This window comes from Pleurodeles waltl, chromosome 4_2, assembly GCF_031143425.1.
Source record: "Pleurodeles waltl isolate 20211129_DDA chromosome 4_2, aPleWal1.hap1.20221129, whole genome shotgun sequence".
Taxonomy (NCBI): domain Eukaryota; kingdom Metazoa; phylum Chordata; class Amphibia; order Caudata; family Salamandridae; genus Pleurodeles; species Pleurodeles waltl.
Window position 1 is genome coordinate 686,925,385 of NC_090443.1, and position 24,468 is coordinate 686,949,852.

Here is a 24,468-nt window from a genome sequence, read left to right on the forward strand (position 1 = left end):
CCGACCGTCCTATTCACAGGAGCCCCTATGCTGGGTTTGGACAACGTACCCAGAAGGACGTCTGTAAGAGCCTCATTGAAGGGCAACAACGGCTCCGATGTTGACACTCCCGGCTGAATCCCTTCTGTCAGGATACTCGTCCTGACTGGCACAGTAGGCAAATCTAGGTCCAATACCTCAGCTGCCCTATGCACCACCATAGCGAAAGAAGCACCCTCCTCTGTAGCCAAATTAGGAGGAGAGAGCATACCAGTATCTGGAGACGTGTCCAGTCCACTGGCCTCCCCTAGATCCTCATACCAGTCCTGTTGGAATCCAGAATCTAAAGGGTCCTCAGACCCCTCCCATTCCTCTCCTGCGTCTGGCTGTTCGAAATAATGCTCAGACAATGATCTGGGCAGAATTGGCTCCGTTGAAGTCGGAGTCGATCATCCGGAATAAGGATGGGGCTGCCACCGGATCTGGTATCGGATCCTGGGGTCCTCAACGGGGTCGAGGCCGGAAGCCGCCAGTGTAGAATCCAAAGGGTCCCTGCTGACCCCGAAAACCCACCCGAGGGTGCAGCCCGCTCAAAAACAAGACGCATGGCCTCGTAGAATTCTTTTATATGAGCGGGGGTCGATCCGGTCCCCGGAAAGGGGGGAAGACGCGGAGTCGACCCTGGCGACTGCTCCGCAGAACCGCGCTCGGAACGTCGACGTTCCCTAGACACCTCGTCGGCTGATGGGTGTGGCAAAGACGAAGTCCGTTTGGACTTCTTCTTCTGCCTCTTACCTTCGGATGACCTCGAATGCGAGGAAGAGGACTTGGGCTCCAGGAGCGGTGCCGCAACCTCCTCCTACTGTGGGACCGTGACCTCTGCAGAGTCGCGCCAACCGAAGACGAATGTCGGGCCGCAAGAAGCTTAAGGGACCTCTCCCTCAAGGCCTTCGGTGCCATGGCCCGACAGTCGGAGCACGAGGTGGAATCGTGGTCCTTCTCCAGGCACCAAAGACAAACTTGGTGCGGATCCGTCAGCAGCATGGTGCGATGACACGCACCACACGGCTTGAATCCTGTCTTTCTCGAAGGCATGACTCCAAACAGTCAAAAAAGCGTCGACAAACCGTCGAAGCAGGGTAGCTCTTTCCAAAACTGCGCTTAACCGGCGTGGAAGGAAAAGAACTGACGTACGTGCGCCGAGACAGCGTTTATATAGACAACTGTGACGTCACAGATGGCTCCAACGACGCTAACGACGCACGCAGAGCTGGTCGACGCACGTGGATCCGAACGACGACGCCCGGCGGCGCGCAGGGTACTGCTCAGAAAAAAACTACGGATTCGAAGCCGACGCCATGGAATTCTAAGGTAAGGAAGCTGTAGCTAGAAGTCTCTATCAGATACAAGTCATTCAAAACCGAAAGGGTTGCTACACCCACTCCCAACCCCAAGTCGTCCGTGGGAGCACATTTCTTTAGACTTTATTACTGGTTGCCAGTGGTTCAACAACATTCAGTAATACTGGTGGTAGTAGATAGTCTCACGAAATATGGACATTTCATTGCCTGTAAGAAATTGCCCACCTCTAGTAAACTGGCAACTATCGTATTGAATAGAGTGGTTCATTATCATGGACTGCCAAAAGTGATCCTCTCCGATCGGGGATTACAATTTGCCTCCAACTTCTTGAAGACCTGGTGTAAAACACTCCAAGTGACATCTACACTATCAACTAGCCACCATCCTCAAACAGATGGCCAAACGGAGAGACTAAATCAGACTTTGAAGCAATACCTACGTGCTGACGCTGAAAAAGCACTTTATTCTTGGACATCAATGCTCTGGGTATCTGAGTTAGCCTACAACAACTCCTTCCACACTTCTACTGGAGTTACACCCTTCTTTGGTTTGTTTGGCTATCATCCTGACACCTTGCCCATCACAATTCCTCAAGAAAATTCTCTTACTCCAGCTGTGTCAGAAACCATTCAACATTTGCATCAAACCCAGAAATTGATTCAACAGCATTTAGAAAAAGCCAAACAAAAACACATAAAGCATTATGACAAGAAACATTGTGAGGGACCGCAGTATCAACCAGGTGACAAAGTGTGGCTTTCCACAAAACATATAGACTTCAGGAAGAAGCACATGTTCAACCCCAAATTTATAGGTCCTTACACTGTCCTTCAGCAAATCAATCCTGTGACCTATAAACTGCAATTGCCCAGATCATTACGGATTCATCCAGTGTTCCATACGTCCCTCTTAAAAAAGGCAGTCCAAAAGGTCCGCTCTCATCCAGCTCTTGTTCTAGTACAGGGGGAAGAAGAATACGAAGTCAAGAAAGTGTTAGATTCTAAATTGAGAGGTGTAACCTATGGTACTTAATTTCATGGAAAGGTTATGGTCCTGAAAGTAACTCATGGGTTTCTGCATCTGATATTCATGCTCCAGTACTTGTGAGATGCTTTCATCGTCTCAATCCAGACAAACCAGGCCCTAGAGCACGCCTGGGAGAGGGGAGTACTGTCAACACCAGGACAGTGTGCGCTCTACGGGCGACTAGAATGCAAAAACCCAACACTCTCAAGATAATGTAATTTATGCATTGTACTGATATGTTATTGTTTAACCTTTTGCATTGTAGAATTCAATCCAGAAGATTCATTCTTAAGGTGCTTATATAAATACTGTTCATTTGCAATGTATTGCTGCAGGCTTTCAGAGTGAGTCAGGGTGTGGTCCCTTTCCAGGGCCTTCTAGAAGCTTCCCCTGCAGCATGCCTGGGTGTGGTTGTGGGCTGGGCCAAGACTCTATAAAAGGGAGCCAGCCCAGCTCCACGTGCTCACTATTCAGAGGTCCCGGTGCAGAGCAGCAGCAACTTCCTGAGCTCCTGTTCCGGTGGCCTACTTTGATTTTCCAGGCCTCACCCTTTCACTCGGCTGGGTGATTCTTGATCAGGGCAGTAAGACGGAGGTTGGGCTGGGCCCCCGATTCCGTATCAACGTCGCTCAAATTCTTGGGCCTAATTATTCTTGCTAACTAATTTGCCCTTGCATGTGTGAATGTGCGTTTTGATTTTTCATGGCATTTTCATGCTCGTATTCGAATCGGCAAGACGCGTGATTCTTTCCTTGTGATTAATTCATGATATTAATTGTGTGCTACCATTACTTGACAGTTACATGGTGGTCATCGAATCGGCAAGACTTGTGATTCGTTTCCTAGTGTTTTAACCCTTGATGTTCATAGTATGCTACCATTTCCTTGGCAGTTTCATGGTGGCATTCGAATCGGCAAGACGCGCAATTCTTTCCTTGTGAGTAATTCTTGATATTCATTGTACTCTACCATTTCCTTGGAAGTTTCATGGTGGCATTCGAATCGGCAAGACGCACGATTCTTTCCTTGTGTTTAATTCATGTCATTCATAGTGCGCTACTATTTTTGGCAGTTACATGGTGACACTCGAATCGGCAAGACGCGTGATTCTTTCCTCATGCTTAATTAATGTTATTTACTGTGCGCTACCATTATAAGGCATTTCCTTGGTAGTATTCGAGTTGACAAGTTGCGTGATTTATTCCTTGAATCTACGTTGTGTTATTTCATGGTGCACAATCCTTATATGGTGTTTAATACTTATATAAAAACCTGCAATGTGCGCAAATCATTTTCCAATGTTTTGAGAGAACACAAAAAGACCAGAGTTCTAGATGTAATGCTGTGTGTTCCTGATATGTATTCTTAAAATAAGATTCATAGGATGGTTCAGAAATTACTCAGATTGTTTCCTGATTCTCATGCTAAAGAAAGTACTTGAATCTGAAAGTTTTATCTAACTTCTCTTGTTTCCCCCACAGGTATTCAGTCATCTAGAAGCCTAGTCATTTTAAGACTATTCTAAGGTTGTTCATGTTTTCAGAATGACGATGCTTAGAGTCATAGCATACTACTGATTTCATGAGATGTAATTTTGATGTTGTGTGTTTTAACCTTTTGCTTCCTACAGGTCTCCTTCCCAGCTGTTCCCTTCCTAATCCCCTGCTGAGACATCCTGGCCAGAGGAAAAACAAGCAGCCTTGTTTTACAAGGGACTCCAAGAGGAGTTAAAAGATGTTTTGACGCAAATCGACCTGCAACCTACAGACTGTCAAGAATTAATGAACCTTGTCTTGAGGCTTGATCATCGTTTAACTGAACGAAAAGGAACGAGTAAAAAGACTGAAAAATATTACTGGCGTGTTCATGATAACAGAGACTCAAGAAATCCGAAAGAAAGAACGCCTGAACAGATGGAAATTGGAACCAACAGGAGACCTTTGACCAAAGATGAAAAGGACCTACTGTAAGGAAATGCCTCCTTGGCATGGTTACCCCCTGACTTTTTGCCTTTGCTGATGCCAAGTTATGATTTGAAAGTGTGCTTAGGCCTGCTAACCAGGCCCCAGCACCAGTGTTCTTTCCCTAAAACTGTACCTTTGTCTCCACAATTGGCACACCCTGGCATCCAGGTAAGTCCCTTGTAACTGGTACCCCTGGTACCAAGGGCTCTGATGCCAGGGAAGGTCTCTAAGGGCTGCAGCATGTCTAATGCCACCCTGGGGACCCCTCACTCAGCACAGACACACTGCTTGCCAGTTTGTGTGTGCTGGTGGGGAGAAAATGTCTAAGTCGACATGGCACTCCCCTCAGGGTGCCATGCCAACCTCACACTGCCCATGGCATAGATAAGTCACCCCTCTAGCAGGCCTTACAGCCCTAAGGCAGGGTGCACTATAGTATAGGTGAGGGCATAGGTGCATGAGCACTATGCCCCTGCAGTGTCTAAGCAAAACCGTAGACATTGTAGGTGCAGGGTAGCCATAAAAGTATATGGTCTGGGAGTCTGTCATACACGAACTCCACAGCACCATAATGGCTACACTGAAAACTGGGAAGTTTGGTATCAAACTTCTCAGCAAAATAAATGCACACTGATGCCAGTGTACATTTTATTGTGAAATACACTCCAGAGGGCATCTTAGAGATGCCCCCTGAAAACATACCCGACTTCCAGTGTGGACTGACTAGTTTTGCCAGCCTGCCGCACACCAGACATGTTGCTGGCCACATGGGGATAGTGCCTTTGTCACTCTGTGGCCAGGAACAAAGCCTGTACTGGGTGGAGGTGATTCTCACCTCCCCCTGCAGGAACTGTAACACCTGGCGGTGAGCCTCAAAGGCTCATCCCCTTTGTTACAGCGCCACAGGGCATCCCAGCTAGTGGAGATGCCCGCCCCCTCCGGCCACAGCTCCACTTTTGGCGGCAAGGCCAGAGGAGATAATGAGAAAAACAAGGAGGAGTCACTGGCCAGTCAGGACAACCCCTAAGGTCCGAGGATCTGGTGACTCTGACAGAGAGCCAGTCAGAATCTGGAGATTTTTCCAGTCCACTGGCATCTCCTAGTTCCTCATACCAGTCCAATGAAGTAGGCTTTAGCTGGTGCTCTAAAAGGTCCAGTGAACACTCCTAATCTTCCCCTAGCCCAGGCTGTTGAAAATAATGCTCAGGCAGCGATCTGGCACTCATGGGTGCTGTTGGACCAGAATATGTGTCACGCAACACCGTTCCCGCTCTGGATCATCGGGGTTTAGATTGGGGATGGCGCTGCCAGTGGGGGCCATTGGTGTTTGGAGCATTAGCGTCGGAACCAACACTAGAGAAGGTCAAACTGGCATGACTGTTCGGGATTGGATCCATGCAACCCCATTGGAGCAGAGGCCAGAGTCGTAGGTGCAGAACGTGATGGGGCATCCTCTGACCCCGCAGGACCCAAAGGTGGTCCTGGAGGGGTCAGCCCGCTCAAATATGCAGTGCATGGCCTTATAAAAGTCCTCGGCTTGAGCGCCGGTCACTCCAGCTCCTGGAAATGGAGTGCAGAGCAGAGTCATACCTGCCAATGACTGGGCAACTGTGCCTGGAACGTTGATGTTCCCCACTAGTCATGTCATCTAATGGACGAGGTGAAGTCGAAGTCCACTTGGACTTCTTCTTCTATTTGTGCCTCTTCTCCGAGAGCCCTGAGGACCTCGAGTGGGAAGAAGAGAACATGGGGCTCCTGGAGTGGTCCCATGACCATCTCCTCGACCGGGACCATGGCCTCTGAGGAATTGCGCTTGCCGTTGTCGACTGCCAGGCGCAAGCAGCTTTAGGAACTGCTCCCTCAAAGCCTTCGGCACCAAGGCCCGACAGTCTGAGCAGGACTTTGAATCGTGGTCTTGCTCAAGAGACCATAGGCAGACAAGCTGAGGGTCCCTTACTGACATGGCGCGGTGACAGGTGCCACAGGGTTTGAATCCTACCTTTCTGGATGACATCCCTGCGGCACATTTTGAAAAATATTTGACAAAACCCTCCCAAAAATTCTGTCAAAAAATGACAGCGGGTAGCTCTCTACAGATCAGCACTAACTGGCGTGGAAAGGAAAGTACTGACATCTGCCCCCTAGAGTGGCGACTATATGGGTGACTGGGATGTCACATCCGACGCTGATGACTCCATATGGAAATGAATGAACCCACCCGAAAGTGTATGCAGGAGTACTGCTGAAGCAAACGTTTCCGCTTCCAGTTGGATGCCCCGAAATTTCAAAGGTAAGGAATCTGCAGCTAGAAGTCTATCAGATATAATTTTCCCAGAATACCGTCCCACTGAAGAAGGTTGGATTTTTACCAGTAATACCATCTCCAGTCACAAACTATGCAATAGTATACACAGCTCTACAAAAATTCCAAAATGTGCATACTCAGCTTCAAGACCAGCATATCCTGCCAATGTTGTGCGATGAAGGTGTTTTTCATTTTGGAGCTGAGATTTTTATGAGCAATCCAGTAGAATTTGATGATCTTTATCCAATGATGGGCATTTTTTCACATGACAAAATCTGAGTTTCAGTATGTAGGAAGTTATCTCAGTGGAAGTGGCATAGACAATGCACTTATTGAGGCTGAAATCTTTTGAAGCAAAACAGAACTCATTATGTTTGTTCATTACAAGGGACGCTTATCATATCTGTGGCAATAGAAACATTGCGTTGGCATGCTTTCTGGAACAAGAATGACAAATCAGGTTTTGCATATCTTATCTCAGAAGTGAACAAGGCACAGGGTGCACTTCATTCAAAAGACTATGCAAAGCCAGGTAATGTTTAGTTAGAAATTTAAAAACCTGAAAACCAGGTTCATATAGTTTGTCAAAGAATGTGAAGAAAAATTAGAACTTTGCATGTACTGGGGAAATGTTTTACACATGCTAGCTCTAGTGAAAAACTGGGAACACGCTGGTCAGGAAGGTGATTGGAAGCTGCACGTGAAAACTGTGGAGTCACTGATTACTGTGTTTTGCAAATTCGATTGCATTAACTACCTGAGATATTGGCCCTGTTATGTGGAAAAAGTGAAGATTTTAGGGGAGGAAAACCCATACTTGTGCAGAAAATGAATCCAAAGACATTTTGTGGTGAAAGACAGAGAGGGAAGGTTCAATCCTGTGGCTCCAGATATGAAACTGGAACAGACAATCCAGAGATCACAGAAAAGCTCCAAGGGAATTGTTGCTCATACACGTAAAAGTGAATATGTTGCTTAATGGCGGCCAGTTTATCATGAAGTCCCTTGTATTTCCAATGTTTTCATAGAGAGTACATAATTCAAAATTAATGGACCATCGTGAAACTGTTCTTCACCATGAACTATTGGGAAATAAAGGGGAACGTTTTAATAAACATGTTGACAGTCTTCTTCATTTCATGCAGCAGCAAGACCATAAAAGGGCCCACAAACAGCCAAGAAAACCAGTCCAAACTCTGACCTGTCAGACCAGCCCTTCAGGCACTGCCTGAATGTCCTATAGGCCAGTCAGAACCTGCTGAGGCCAAGGCTCTAGTAGGAGCTATGTATGATTTCTGTAAAACAATTGCAGGAAAAAAATAGATTTATAGAGTTCCTCTTTGCTTCCTGTAAAGCCATGTCTTTTTCACAATATTAACATGGACGTTTAATCACACAGAAATTGTCAAACAGAATGCACCTGCTTAATTGAATGCTCTCTCTTTAAACAGAATGGGCCTTGAATGGTAAGGCCCTAATTACGAATTGCACAGTACAGACAGGATGAAATCTCTGCATGCTTAATTTGCATTACTTTGTGATAATACTATGCCAGTTACATGCAACTACAAGTCAAACCTGTGAAATGGGGAATAACTGTTAGGGACCCAATTTGCTGCTTGCAAACTACATGAAATGCCCAGTTCTGTAGTTTTTTTACTCATACATGCACCCCTGCTTCTCAGTGGTGTAACAAAACGTGAACCCCCCCCTGCAAAGTACATGGAGGGCCCTCCCTACAGCCCCTGACCCTGTCAGGAGTTCTCAGGCCAGGGGCCCGCTGCCTGTGCACTGTGCCGGGCCAGTGCATGGTGTGTGACTGCTGCTGTTGAGAGGAAACATTGGAGCCCCCTAACCCCCCAGCAACGCTCCCTGCGATTGCTAATGGTTTGCCACTGCTACTCTGAGCAGGTGGTAATTGTATGCTGCAGCCTCTGTTTAATGCGGATGCAGAGGGAAGGCGGATCTGGGGAGAAGGTAAGGGGAAGCTAAGTTCTGGCAGAGGGGGAAGAATTGTATCCTCAGCCAGTAAAAATAAAAAACAGGGAAAGAGGCTCTAATGATCCTGCAGCCATAGCCTGATAAGATCTGTCTTGGAATTACCTCTGGTAAGTCAAGTCTGGTGTTCCAACACCTGGGAAAAGCCGAATGTGGGAACACTGGCCCACTCAAAATCAGGCAGAGTGGAATTCCGGATGGAAATTATATTATGCTTGACTCATAACCAGGGCCTATATCACACATAAACGCAATCTCATTCCAACTTACCTCAGTTCCCGCAAAGAGGAAGGTGTTAAAATTTTCCATAATTTTAGAAGACTTTGCCGATGGTACCCTGAGGCTGTTGTAATTAATCCTACTTTCAGATTTTTCTTCTGTGATTTGTTGCTGAGACTTCTCTTTAGAATGAACTAAAAGACAAAGTTACATACCAATCATGATGTTCCCAGTGTACACTTAAATAGCTTTTGATTATTTGTTTTATGTTCTTTACCACTGCATTAGAAGAGTTGGTGAATGCATGCAACAAACACATTACTTATCTTTGGTAATGCTCTTTCTGGTGGGCACTGTCTCTAATCACAGATTCCTCATCCTGTGAATATACCCAGGTACCAGCAGGATCCAGAAACTCAAAGAACCTGCTCCTGCATACTTGTATGTGTCACTCTGCGACTCCACACAGACTTTGCTCCACTCCATGCACACTCACACCAGTTTGTTTCTGAAGCTTGTCCGTGCCCTCGGGTGCAGTGCCCATTAGGAGACTGGAAGGACCATTGTGCAGATTCCTAAATCAGGACCTTTTTAGATGCAAAAGGAGACCATTCCACAGAACAAGGAGGTGGGAAGGTGCTGCAGAATCAGTAGGTAGATAGATAATCAACCAGAAAGAGTGTTATTGAAGGTAAGAAACTTGTTGTTCTGCTGGATACTTCTAAAGCAGTTTTCTTACCTTGTAAATAGATACAAAAGTAGTATTGCCAATTGTGGTGGGTCTGTGGAATGCTTGAGATCAAAACGTCCTGCCAAATGGGCAAACTACCGATCTAAACGGACGTCATGGTCCAGGTTATCAAGGCAATTGTGCTTCATGAACATGTGCACTGATGCCCATATACCAGCCGGACAGATATCCAGGGCATGACTCTCTCTTCTTTTGAGGGGAGGGAATATCTAGATCACAGAAAATTAGAAGAATGATGGCTTGCCTGATATGAAAAGGCATCACCACCATAGGCAGGAATACAGCTTGGTTTCTTAACACAAGTTTGTCCCTAAAAAAGTGGTATGAAAGGGCTTGAAGCTCACTCACATGATGTGCTGATGTTATCAGAAACAGAAAGACTGTTTTTAAGGTCAGGGAGGGGCAACAGACAACTGTGAATTGCTCTGAAAGTAGCATACATTGGGAAAGTGAGAAACTAATTTCAGTGGCACTGTGGCATTTGGTGGGAACATATATTCCACCTCTTTAGGGAAATGCATCACAACAGGTGATTTGAACAAAGATGGCTGGTCCAGCAAACGTGAGATGTTTGAGAGAGACCACAAGCAACCTTTATTAGTGACATAGCAAGACAATGCTGGGCCAAAGACAAAACAAACATCTAACATTTTGTCCTGCAACAGGTCCACCTGATGGGTGTCACGCCAATTCACAAACTTGTCCCAGCATCTGATTTCATGGAGGGGCGCCTTGCTGCCAGGATTAAATCAAGACTTTAGGAGCGAGATCCACTGCTGCCACACAATCTCCAAGAATGAAGGTGCAGGTGCAAAGCCATGGGTCCAAGGCCCTGCCCTGCTGCTGCGACCAAAGATCCTTTCAAAGTGTCAGCCTGGTCAGAGGACAGATGCCCAAGCCTAGAAGTCCCAGGTACCATACTCTCCTGGTCCAATTCGGAGTCACAATGATGACTTGGGCTCAGCCATTTCTGATCTTCTTCAGAACTCGAGGCAGGAAAGGTAGTGGTATTAAGTTATACAGGAGTCTTTTAGTCCTCTTTACGCGGAATGCCTTCTTGGGAACTCCAGCGCACAAACAGTTGACATTGTGCGCTCTTGGTGATGGTGAAAAGATCGAGCCAGGCTTCTCCCCATCGCTGGAAGATGTCCAGAACCACCACTTGATGCAACTGCCATTCGTTATCTGCTAGATGTCATCAGCTGAGTCCATCCACCCTTCCATTTAAAGATTCCGCCAGGTGGTAAACGATCAGGGAAATACCGTATAATTCAGCTGGTTCCATAGCTACAGGACACAGGACCCCACTTCATCCTGCTTGTTGCAGTACCACATGGCAATGGTGTTTTCCGTGAGAAGCTATACCAGTTTTCCTTTGATGATTGACAGGAAGGCCTTCAAGCGAGTGGCCTGCAGCCCCAGCAAAATGATGTGGAGGCATGTTTTTGCTAGAGACCAGGGTCTTCTGATCAACACCTTGTCTAAATGGCATCCTCAACCCAGTGGTCGACACATCTCTCACCACTGTCACGTCTGGGTGGGGTAGGGAGAGGGGTCTGCTGTTCCGATTATGGTTGAGCAGCCACCAGTGAAGATCTTCTTAAGTCTCTTCTGAAACTTGGATGGAATCTGACAGATTCTCTTGGTGCTGGAACCAATGAGACATCATATCTCACTGCAGGGTTTGCATGTCCCATTTGACATGGTCAGCAAGTAGGATGCAGGATGCTAATAGGCCAAGAAGCCTCAGAGCCATCCTCACTCAAAATCAGGCCTTAGGCTGAAATATCAAAATCATAGTTTGAATATCAAGGACTTGTTGGTAAAGAGGAAAGGCCAGAGAGAGCGCTATATCCAGGATGTCTCTGATGAAAAGGAAACCTCTGTGAAGGAGTCAGGTATGGTTGCACTTGAAGACCTACAAGAGTAGGAATGTGGATCCCAACCTGTGGTTCCGGGACTCCTGACGGTCCACAAAGCATCATCAAGGGGTCGTAACTGCTTAGAAAATCAACTAGTATTAACGATTAATAAAGTGAATATAAAAAAGTGGCTAAATGTACAACTCAAGATTTTGAAATTGGAGGCTAAAAAATGAAATTAGTTTCCTCAGATTGATTCATTGGTGCAAAAAGTTCATTTTTTGTATTTTATTTGTTCGCAAATTAAATAAAATGTGTTAACATTTGTATATGTGTCTGATGGAATGCTTGTTTCTGTATTGTTTTGCGGTTCGAATCATTGACAAAGTTTAGGCCTGGGCCCCCGGCTTTCAGTAATGACTCAGTGGAGAGGCCAAAGGATTCCAATAATGATAAGGTGGGGGTCCAAAGAAGTCAAAAGGTTGGGAACCACTTGAGTAGGGCATTTCCTCTGCTCCCTGAAGAACTCCTCGCTAGTAGGATCCTCCTTCCTGCTGCCAGTGGCACATCTCAGGGAGGTTCCCCAGTTCGGCCACACCCTTCAATGCAGGCTCTGGGGTGTCCTCCTCAAGGTCAGCCTCCTCCTGGACTGAGGGAGTTTCAGGAGAGGGATTCTCGCACCCCTTGACCCTCCTCTTTTTGGCATGAAGAGCACCCTTTCTTCCAGGCTCCAGGTCCTTCTGATCACCCTCTCAGGCTGCCATGGACTGTGGTCAGGCACAGTCACTCAGGTAACCCTAACATCTCCAAGTGGGACCTGAGCTCCACCTCCTTCCAGGCAGTATGGTCCAGGTCAGTGGTTCCCAACCATTTGACTTCTGTGGACCCCCACTTTGTCAATACTGGAATCCGAGAACCCCCCCACTGAGTCATTACTGAAAACTTGGGACCTAATCTTTTAATATTATTTACTTTTCTCAGCAGTCACAGACCCCCTGAGGAGGCTTCGCGGACCCCCAGGGGTCCGCGGACCACAGGTTAGGAACCACTGGTCAAAGCCATTGGCAAGCAGACAATCCACATGCATGGGCAGACTCACAGCTATCCTTAAGGAACCTGAGACTTCCCCCATTTAAGGAGAACCAGACCCACTGGGTAGTGGCTCTCACAGTTGTCAACAGAAAAAACGTTGTGAGATACATTAGGGACTACCTGCTGTGAGGACACAGATGACACCAGATTGTTGTCATACTGGCCCCACCCTCTGACCATTAATGGTGACCCGCTGCCTGTACTTCCTATTGTTCTAGGCATGTGGGCTCTCTGCACCATTTCTCCGTCACCCAGGGACACTAGAGTAATCTATATACTGTCCCCACACTATCTGGGGCAATCTCCTCCCCAAGCTCTACACTAGCCAACTCCTGTGACTGCCCACCCATGGGGGGGTCTGCCCGCTTGAGACAGTTGGCATCCTACTGATAGTGTTCTTCCTGTTGACATTCGTAACACTTAGGGGTGCCTTCCCTGCAGCCGTACTGACAGGGAAACATCTATTTTTCTTCTCAGTAGGGGAATGGGAGCCCTGACCTGTAGAAATATTTTGGGGCCCTTTGGAGAGCTACTTGCTTTCTTTTGCCCCCCACCCCCTTCTTCTGGTGAGGACCATGTACACCCTTGTCGCGACCCCTTCCCCTCTCCCAATACCTTCTTGTGGACTCTGGTGCTGATCCAGTGGTCCACCTGGTCCGCTCCTTAGGAAGCTCCCTGGGGTCAGTTAGCTTACTATCAATAAGCTGTTGGCGCAGATCTGGAAAACAAAGACTGCTCCTGTGCATTCGTGCTATACAGCCCTTGATAACATCACTGCTCTTCACCCAACCATCCAGTGCCTTGCAAAAGGAATCCACACAATCCACCCAGGTCTGTTGGGATAGATTCTAACGGTCTCTGAACATCTGCCTGTACTTTTCTTGGGTCAACCCAAATTTCCTGATCAGGGTTTCCTTCATGGAGGGATACCTCATCCTGTCACCCTCACCATGTGCCAGTAGGGTGTCCCTCCCCTCTGTAGGGATATGCTTCTACAGATTAGCTCCCCAATCCTCTCAGAGATCATGTGCATCTGCAGAGCAATCTCATAAGCCTTGAACCATCTATGTCGTCTCCCACCACAAAGTCAGACATCAAACCCTTTGGGATGTGGACCTTCTTGTTAGAGGGCACTGAAGATCTCCTGCCACACTGAATTTTAATTGCTTAATTTGAGGTTCAGTTCCTTTGGGCTCCTCTCATGTGCAAACTCTTCTAAGTGGTTTTTCCTCCATGGCCAGTTTTTTCCCGGCTAGGGCTCTATCGAACGAGTTACTTACCTTCGGTAACGACTTTTCTGGTGGATACATTAGCTACCTGTGGATTCCTCACCTCATGAATACTCCCATGGCGCCAGCATTCGACGGAAATCTTCCTACTAGTCTCTGCACGTCGACGAGGACGTCACTCTAGCCCACGCGACGCCGTCTGACGTCATACAGGCAATAAGAGGTCCTCGACGACGTGCGGACGTCAGTACCAATCATTTTTTACGTGCATGAGAACAACCAGGCAATGCAATGAAAGAGCAAGGCAACATCCCATTATATTGTAAAAATACACAACATTGTATGAATAACTGTAAATCTTTTTATATAAATATATATATAAAACTTTCTCTTTTAAAATATATACACACACCAAGTATATACACAAAGATATATACATATATACATATATATAAATATATTATATACACATCTATTGCACCCTCAAAGACCAAGAGGAGCGCACTCAAGGATTACTTGGTAAGACCAGAAAGGCAACGGGGAGGCGGGTGGGACCGTGAGGAATCCACAGGTAGCTAATGTATCCACCAGAAAAGTCGTTACCGAAGGTAAGTAATTCGTTCTTCTGATGGATACAACTACCTGTGGATTCCTCACCTCATGAATAGAGTCCCAAAGCAGTACCACGCCCGGCGGTGGGTGCCTAAATGGTCAAACCAAGAAATCCTGCAGCACTGACCGTGCAAAATGGCCGTCCCTTCTAACCTCAGAATCCAAACAGTAATGTTTTGCAAAAGTGTGAAGGGACGACCAAGTTGCGGCCTTGCAGATGTCGACCACAGGAACACCCCTGGCCAAGGCCGAAGTGGCCGACTTAGCTCTGGTGGAATGAGCTCTAATGCCCTCAGGAGGATCCTTCTTTGCCAAAGAGTAACATATTTTAATGCAAAGAACAACCCACCTGGATAGTGTTCTCTTGTGGACTGCCTTTCCTCTCCTCTTGCCCACGTATCCAATAAACAGCTGATCCTCCAGCCTGAAATCCTTTGTTCTATCAATAAAGAAGCTCAACGCTCTCTTTGGATCCAGACGGTGCAGTCTTTCTTCCTCTTTGGAAGGATGAGGCGGAGGATAGAACGTGGACAAAGTAATTGCCTGAGCCAAATGGAAGGGTGAAACAACCTTCGGGAGGAAAGCAGCCTTGGTCCTCAACACCACCTTATCCCCATAAAAAGTTGTATAAGGGGGCTTTACTGATAAGGCCTGCAACTCACTCACTCTCCTTGCTGATGTTATAGCTATCAGGAAGACTGTTTTTAAAACCAAATACCTCAAGGGGCAAGAATGCATAGGTTCAAAAGGGGACCCCATAAGGAAAGTCAGGACCAAGGACAAATCCCATTGCGGCATAACGAATGGCTTTGGAGGATATTGATTTAGAAGACCTTTCAAGAATCTGATAACAATAGGGGATTTAAATAAAGATGGTTGGTCTGGAAGACATATCAAGGCTGACAAGGCCGATAAATAACCCTTAATGGTAGCCACTGCACAACCTTTCTGCGCCAGAGATAGAGCAAAAGACAAAACGTCCGATAGATGAGCATGCAAAGGATCAATCTGCCTCTCTCCACACCACGCAACAAATTTAGACCACCTATTAGCGTAGATAGATTTAGTGGAGTGTCGCCTGGCCGCTAATATAACATCCACTACCTCAGGCGGGAGAGAGAAGGAACTCGGGTTGCCCCGTTCAATCTCCAGGCATGTAGGTGCAGACTCTGGAGGTTGGGGTGTAGAACCTGCCCCTGCGACTGCGAGAGGAGGTCTGCCCTGAAAGGGAGACGGAGCGGCGGGCACATTGAGAGTTGGAGAAGGTCGGAGTACCACACCCTCCTTGGCCAATCCGGAGCTATTAAGATTACTAGAGCCCGGTCTTGGCGAATCTTCCTCAATACTCGAGGAATCAAGGGTATGGGAGGAAACGCGTAAAGCAACTGGCCGCACCAGGTTATTTGAAACGCGTCCCCCAACGCTCCCTGCATCGGATACTGAAGGCTGCAGAAAAACGGACAATGCGCGTTCTCTCGAGTGGCGAACAGATCTACCCGAGGAAACCCCCACCTCTGGAAGATTAAACGGACTTGATCTGGATGGAGACGCCACTCGTGGTCTGCCGAGAAGTGGCGACTGAGACTGTCCGCACGCACGTTCAAAACTCCGGCCAGATGGTTTGCTATCAAGCAAATCCGATGGTCCTTTGCCCAGGACCATAGTCGAAGAGCTTCTCTGCAGAGAAGGTACGACCCCACTCCTCCCTGCTTGTTTATGTACCACATCGTGGTAGTATTGTCCGTTAGGACCTGTACCGACTGACCACGAAGGGAAGGGAGGAAGGCCTTGAGAGCCAGACGTACAGCCCGTAACTCTAACAGATTGATATGAAACATCTGTTCCTCTGGAGACCAAAGACCTTTGATCTCCAGATCCCCCAGATGAGCTCCCCACCCTAGAGTGGAAGCATCCGTTATGACTGTGGCCACTGGTGGCGACTGCTGGAACGGCTTTCCTTGTGAAAGATTGTTGCTTGCAATCCACCACTTCAAATCCACAGCAGCATCTCTGGAGATCTTGACAGTACCCTCTAGATCCCCTCTGTGTTGAGACCACTGCCTTCGGAGGCACCACTGAAGAGCCCTCATGTGCCAGCGAGCATGCGTGACCAACAGAATGCAGGAGGCAAAAAGACCGAGCAGACGAAGGACCTTGAGGACTGGAACTACCGCTCCATTTCGAAACATTGGAACCAAATCCTGAATATCTTGAATCCGCTGAGGCGGAGGAAAGGCCCGACCCAATGTTGTATCCAGTACTGCCCCTATGAACAGGAGGCGCTGAGAGGGCTCTAGGTGAGATTTGGGCTCGTTCACCGAAAAACCCAGGTCGAACAACAACTGGGTTGTTGACTGCAGATGATGCGACACAAGCTCCGGGGACTTGGCTTTGATCGTCCAAGTAAGGGAATACTGCTATCCCCTTCCTTCTGAGTTCTGCCGCAACCACCGACATCACCTTCGTGAAGACTCGAGTTGCTGAAGTAAGACCAAACGGAAGGACCGCAAACTGATAGTGTTGCGATCCCACCACAAACCGGAGATACTTCCTGTGTGACTTGAGTATCGGGATATGAAAGTAAGCATCCTGCAAGTCGACAGACACCATCCAGTCTTCCATTTTTCAACGCCAAAAGCACCTGTGCTAGGGTCAGCATCTTGAACTTTTCCTGCTTGAGGAACCAATTCAAGATCCTCAGGTCCAGAATTGGTCTCAAACGACCATCCTTCTTGGGAATCAGGAAATACCTTGAGTAAACTCCTCGACCCCTTTCCTGCTCCGGGACAAACTCCACCGCGCCCTTTGAAAGGAGGACTTGCACCTCCTGTTCTAGCAACAGGAGGTGTTCTTCTGAACAATACGAAGGGCGGGGCGGGATGAGGGGCGGGAACTCCCGAAAGGGAAGGGTGTAGCCTTTTCCCACAACACTGAGAACCCAAGCGTCCGATGTAACAGTCTTCCATTTGGTGAGAAAATGCTGTAATCTTCCCCCTACAGGAGAGGAGTGAGTGGGAAATGGTGGAAGCCTAAGGCTGCTTCCCCTGCTGCACCCCGCCAGAGGATGAGGAAGAGGCAGAGTGCTGCTGAGAGGCTCCTCTGGTGCGGACCCTACCTCTCCCCCTGAAAGATCTATAGGGATGGGAAGAAGCAGGTTGCTGATATCTCCCCCGAAAGGAAGAGGAGGAAGAGCCACGCCCAAATCCACGAAACCTCCTGAAGAATCTGGAAGAGGCCGTGGAAGAAGGAGCTTGGAGCCCTAACGACTTAGCCGTGGCCCTGCTTTCCTTAAAACGTTCCAAGGCCGAATCAGCCTTAGCTCCAAACAGTTTGTCCCCATCAAACGGGAGATCCAACAATGTGGACTGTACATCTGCCGAAAAGCCCAAGTTACGGAGCCAGGCCTGTCTCCTTGCCACCACAGTTGTGCCCATTGCCCTGGCTACCGAGTCGGTGGTATCCAGTCCCGTCTGGATAATTTGGGTCGCAGCAGCCTGGGCATTTGAGACAAGATCCAAAAGACCCTGGGGAAGCTCTGTAAACGAAGAGGAAATGTCATCCATCAGAGCATGAATATACCTCCCCAGGATACAGGTTGCATTGGTGGCTTTTAACGCCAGACTGCAGGACGAAAAAATCTTCTTCGACTGCGCCTCTAGCTTCTTTGAATCTCTGTCCCCAGGCACCGTCGGAAAAGAACCAGGCGCTGACTTGGACGAACAGGAGGCCTGCACCACCAAGCTCTCCGGCGTAGGGTGCCTAGATAGGAAACCAGGGTCAGTTGGAGCCGTCCGATACCTCCTGGCCACGGCTCTGTGAACTGCTGGGGAAGATGCCGGCCTCTTCCACACCTCTAACACCGGATCCAGCAGAGCGTCATTAAATGGTAACAGAGGCTCCGCCGCGGCTGAGGCCGGATGTAACACCTCTGTCAAAAGGTTTTGTTTTGCCTCCACCACCGGCAAAGGCAGGTCCAAAAAACTAGCTGCCTTCCGTACCACTGCATGAAAGGAAGCAGCCTCCTCAGTATATTCCCCCGGGGACGAAAGGTCCCACTCAGGGGAAGTGTCCAGCCCACTGGCCGACTCCAGTCCACGCAGCCCATCACCCGAGTCCTCTAGCTCTCCTTCCTCTAGGGCTCGTTGGTACTCCTGCTCTTCTAATACACGGAGAGCACGTCTCCTTGAATGAAGTCGTTGCTCAATACGCGGAGTCGACAATGCCTCCGCCGAAGTCGAAGATCGGCGCCGATCTTCAGAAGCCACCGACGCCGCATCCGGCGCCACAGGTAACTTCGGCGCCGACGGAAGAGCAGCTGAAGCAGATGGACCCACCGGAGTCACAGGCCGAAATCCCGACGTCGACGGGATGGAAATCCCCGGGGCCAATCCTTCTGAAGCCACCGGAGCGGCCACCGGCGCCGACACTGGCGCCGAGCCCACGTTCCCAAACGGGAGAAAGGGCATAAAGGGTGCCGGCCGAAGAGGCGCAGGATCACCCAAAGAAAAGGCCAAAGGCCCAGCCGGAGCACCCCCTGGAGCCATCTGTTGGAAGATGGCATACATCGCATTCAAGAATGCGGAACTATCGGCTCCAGGGGTGGGAAAAGCCGGATACTGGGGTGCCTGTCTCGGAGGCGACCCCGACGCCGGCCTCGGCGTCTGCGCCGGAGAAAACACTTGAGGCTCCAATACCTCAATCACCGACGCCTGTCCAGGTGAAGTTGGAGACGCCGGAGAGGGCAACGGCGTCGAAGGATGCGGCGTAACCGTGGGACTGACCTCCCATGTCCTTCGGCGCCGATCCGGAGACCTGGAACGAGTCTCCTTTGAATGACGCCGAGATTCTCTACGGCGCCGGGAGTCTCGATGACGCCGATGTCTTGGGGAAGAAGACTCCTTGTGATGTTTCTCCTTTGACTTGGCCATAAACAGCTTCGCCTCACGTTCCTTGAGGGCCTTTGGATTCATGTGCTGACATGAATCACAAGTCGAGACGTCGTGGTCGGAGCTCAAACACCAAAGGCAATCGGAATGAGGATCCGTCACCGACATCTTGCCTCCACACTCACGACAAGGCTTAAATCCAGACTTTCTCTGCGACATTATTTCCACAGCAAAAGACTACGCAGCAAGATATACACTGTAACCGCAAGAGTAACAGTTGCTCCCTCGAAGATAACCGTTTCGAATGCACGGAAAAAAGGGAACTGACGTCCGCACGTCGTCGAGGACCTCTTATTGCCTGTATGACGTCAGACGGCGTCGCGTGGGCTAGAGTGACGTCCTCGTCGACGTGCAGAGACTAGTAGGAAGATTTCCGTCGAATGCTGGCGCCATGGGAGTATTCATGAGGTGAGGAATCCACAGGTAGTTGTATCCATCAGAAAGATTCGTTTATGGCCCCTTTTTTCTCCTCTAAAGCTTTTTCTTTCTCCAACTTGAGCTTAGCAAGCTCCAATCTAAATTTTCTTTCTTCCCGTCTGTCCTTCAGCTCCTCTGGGACAGGCCTCTGGATGATACACTGCTCCCTGCCTGAGTGAGGACCACTAATCCAGGCAAGATGTTGCTCCCCCTACCCTGCCATCAGTCCCAGACATTTCCTGGGAGTCCTGGTCCAGCGCCTCATCATCATAATCAAGGTCCTTATCCTCCTCTGGGTTTATGGATACTGCATTACAAGCTTCTGCCCAGGCCCTCAGCGTCTTTTGCAGCTCCACCTTCCTTGTGAAACCCTTTGTGGAAATCTCAAACCCCTTGCAGAAATCCTTAAGTTGGGCCCAGTATAACTCTCGAGCTTGGCCAACTCAAAATCCATTGTTGCAGGTGCAGCTGTAGAACCTCCAGTTACAAGCATGATTTTAGGAAGAATTAAAAATGCCAGTCAGGGAGAATAGAAAAATGTAAAATGACAATCAGGGAGGGAATAGAAAAAATGCCAATCAGGGAAAGTTGACTCAATTTGGCCTTTGTGTGGAACTGTAGTGCACACCAAGTTACTGTAAGACACTGCACAAACAAGTCTTATCCCACAAATGTTAGAAATTGTGTTTCTGGTTGGAAGAGTATGTACCCTGTCCAAGCAGAAACCACAATCCTATTCAGGGTAAGTCAGACACACACAATAAATGAACCTGTGCTCACCCTCTGGTAGGTTGGCACAGAGCAGGCAGGCTTAACTTATGAGGCAATGTGTAAAGTTGTTACGACTCGGTCGTCCCATCTCGAGGGGGCGCTGTACGGGGACTGTCGGAAGCCTGGGAATCACCTTGAACAGTTCTCTGAAGTCCCTTGCTGACTCCAGTTTGTTTCTCTTTTGGCCATGGTATACTTGTGTAGTACTACATTTGCTTCCTGGGACTGCAAATCCCATAATGCACAGCCTGGTAGTCAAGGAAGCCCGGATTCTGTTTCCCATTGTTTTCTATGGGAGAAGTCCAGTTGCTCCTTTTCACTGGATCCTCTCCTCCAGGACTTGCAAGTGTCCGAAACTACACACACCTGAACCCTCTCCTGTGCAGCCCAGCTTGGAACTGCTTATAAGCAGCCATTTCCTCAAGCTCCCTGTCGTGCATTGGAGTTCGATTCCTTTGTTTTACAGACCCTTTGTCGGATGGTGTTCCAGTTTTGTTCCTGTCCTGTTCTGTTCCAGCTTGATCCTGTTTCCTGTTTCTCTGCCCTGTTCCTGATTGTTCTAGCCAGAGTCTGCTCCCTACTTCTTAGCCTTGTACCTGTTTGTTTCTTCAAGGGGCTGCTCCCTGTTTCTCTGCCCTGCTCCTGCCTTGTTTCAGCCTAAACCTGCTCTTTGTTTCCCAGTCCTGTTTACTACTCATTTCTACTCCCTGTATTCCAGTCCTGTTCTTGCCTGTTCCAGCCAGAGCCTGCTCTCAGTTTCCCAGTCCTATCTCTGTTTGTTCCAGCCAGAGGTTTTCACCCTGTTTTCAAGTGCTAGTCCTGCCTTTACTTCAGCCTGAGCCTGTTCCCAGTTCTTGCCTCTGCCTCTTTGTTTGTTCCCTTCTGTTTCTGTTTCTGTTTCTTCTTGGTTCTTTGTGTCTGGTAAGTGTTCTATCAGTCTTCACCAGTGTATAAGTGTCCCCCTTTGTACTGGGGTTGGCTCCTGGTTTCCAGGAGGCAATTCCAGCCCCCATCCTTGTCTAGTGTTATACGTTGTCTTTCGTGCCTAACAGTGACAGTGTGCTATTGCTGTTTTCTCAGGAATCGCCACTGTGTTTCCAGCTGGACCCACAAGAGCGTGTCCTGTGTATGTAAGTACTATCCTTGTTTGTGCTCTAGGGTCCAGAGACAGAATCACTTCTGCTGCCTCCTTTCTATGGGGCTGGCAGGGTGAATATATGTAAGAGCAAACTGCACAGAGGCATTGAGATTCCCTGTCACTGTGGGAGGTTCTGCGCCTTACTCTGTGTACAACCCCAGCATTTGTCCACTAGTAATCAGTTTCCTATTTGTTCACAAAAGGGTTGCTCTGCTTTTACTTTCCTGTTTCCTGTGTCTGTCCATAGCTGTCCTTTCCGTGTATGCCTTTAGCTGCCCTTCTGCCCCAGTACACTACCTCTTTAGGATATTCGGTGACCTCAAGGGGTGTCCCAACCAGAGTCCTGATCAGACCCGCCCAAGACCGTGACAAAAGTATTTGTGCAACACTTCAAACAGTAAAACACTGAAAACACCACACAAAAAAGATACCACAGCTGGTTAGAAGAATAGAGGTTAATTTAAAGATCACAACAAGACCAAATTAAGTAGAAGTTGGGATATGATTAAAGAATAAACTTAGTTGTAGTGCTTAGAAGCATAAAGCACCACACAGGCTATCTGGTTGAACTAGACTGGTTCAAACCTGAAAAGTCAGGCTGTCCACAATGGAGTGCGAGTGGGAAACAGGGACCAGCCTTGGTTAGCGGAAACAGTACCTTGTTTCCGAGTTGCATCGGCATCGAAAACAAGATGCGATGAGTAAGGGAGGCGATGCATGGGCACCGATCCGGAAGATGTAGGCGATGCACCGCTGAGAGCCGTGGGAAGTCGGAGATGCGTCAGCAAAAGAGACGATGTATCGCACAGTCAGCAATGGAAAGCTCTCAATCCTTGCAGCAGTGCTGACACACCAGCATCAATGGCAATGCGAAGTCCCTGATAACCAGAACATAGGCGATGTGTCAGGGTCAATGGAGGAGCGCCGGTTCTTAACGGCGCTGATGCGCAGGTTCTCATAGTTTCAGCACTTTATACCCACTTCTTGTCACCCATGAGTGGACTGGCACCACTTGGCAGGGCAAGACTTGCAACAAGCAAAGTCGACGTGCAGGTCGAAGAATCTTTGATGTCCCTGCGACTTCTGAAGGACAGGAGGAAAGCCAGCAAGCCCTTGGAGTCATTTGTTTTCTGGGTTAGAGAGCTTCAGGTCCGGTCCTTTTCACTACAAGGTAAGGAGATCAGCACAGCAGAGCAGGAGTCCAGCAGAGTGACAGTTCTTCCAGCAGCACAGCAGTCCTTCTTCCTGTCAGAGTATCCTTAAGTCCAGAAGTGTACTGACCGGGTAGGGTCAGAATTCCAGTTCTTATACTCAGTGGTGCTTTTAAATTGGGGGAGATTCCAAAGAGGGGTTCTGAAGTGCACATAGTCCCTACCCTTCCTGCCCTGGCCCCAGACTCACTACAGGGGGTTGTGCAGCCTTTCTGTGGGATCAGGGCCCATTCATGTGTACGTGTAAGCTCCTCCTTCCTATCCTGCCCAAGCCGGGCCATCAGGATGTTGATGGCTCATCAGTTACACTTAAGCTCCCTTTGTGTGTAGCTGTCTGGAGGGAATGCACAATAGCCCAGCTGTCACCCTGCCAGATGTATATTCAGAGACAGGCAGAATGTACTAGAAGGTCGAAGTAAGAAAAAGCCAACTTTCCAAAAGTGACATTTTCAGAATTACAATTTAAAATACGACTTCACTATAAGTTGTGCTTTGAAATTGTGATTCTAGAGACATCAAACTAGGTGGAGCAATATCTTCCCAATTGGAAATTACACTTACAAAATGTAATAAGCCAATCCCAATGTTATCCTACGGAGAGATAGACCGTGCAGTAGTGAAAAACAAATTTAAGCGTTTTCCACTTCTAGGACATGTAGAACTTAAAAGCACATGTCCTACTTTTCAAATGCACTGCATCCTACCCTGGGCACAGCTCCAGGGTACCTTGGAGCTGGTGTATGGCGGTATGCAACCTAGTAATTGACTGAAGGGCCATGACATGGTCTCACCCACATGCTCAAGAGTGTGTCAGTGAAGGCATCATCAAAGGGTAGATGAGGTTCAATCAGTAAGAACATTTGTTTTTATCTCCATGGTGGGGTCTCATAATGACTGTCACAAAGGCCGTAGTTTTTTCAGTTGCCAGTCAAGGGGCATGAACAAACCCAACATAGGGTGAAGTATCCGACCCCCTGGCATCTTGTAGATCCATGTACCATATCTTGTAAGATAGGGTTAACTCTTCCTCATTACCCCACTGTTGTCACCATACAGCTGACTCTGGTCAGAGTCTAAACCAAAAAGATTGTGTAGTGTCTGTGTGTGACTGCACTGTAAGGTTAGAGTGTCTGAGTCAGAGGGATTGAGTGTTGGCTGTGCCACATCAGGATCTGGATGTGGCCCCACTCTAGGCTGAGAGAAATTTGGCTCAGATAGGATACCACAATAGGTCATGGATCCATCTGCGGTGTCAGTGCCGGTGTCGATGTCCAATAAACTGGTGCACATTTTGGCACTGGATCCTAAGTTGGCACCAATGTTGGTCCAGACCCAAAGCAGGTTCAAGGGTCACAGACAGTTCTGAGAATGGAGCCACTGGTGGTAACACAACTGGAGGCCCCTGCAGATCCTTTAGGCCCAAAGATACTGCAGAGGGATCCAAAACCGTGCCAAAGACATGCACCATGCCTCTTTAAAGGATTTATCCTGCTGCAACATTGCTGACCCAGAAACTCATGGTGTATCAGGGCCTAATTTGGAATAGGCCCCACATTGGGATAAGTGCGAGACCTGGTGGCATGGTG

General features: G+C 48.3%; 1 protein-coding gene across 2 annotated transcripts in view; it reads right to left on the minus strand.

The window, feature by feature from the left end:
* DNAI3 (dynein axonemal intermediate chain 3) overlaps positions 1-24,468 on the minus strand; it is a 623,392-nt gene that overhangs the window by 305,138 nt on the left and 293,786 nt on the right. For both annotated transcript variants that reach the window (XM_069232274.1, XM_069232273.1), the window contains exon 17: positions 8,905-9,047. In XM_069232274.1, coding sequence (XP_069088375.1) covers positions 8,905-9,047 — 143 coding nt within the window. The remainder of the gene's footprint in view (positions 1-8,904; positions 9,048-24,468) is intronic.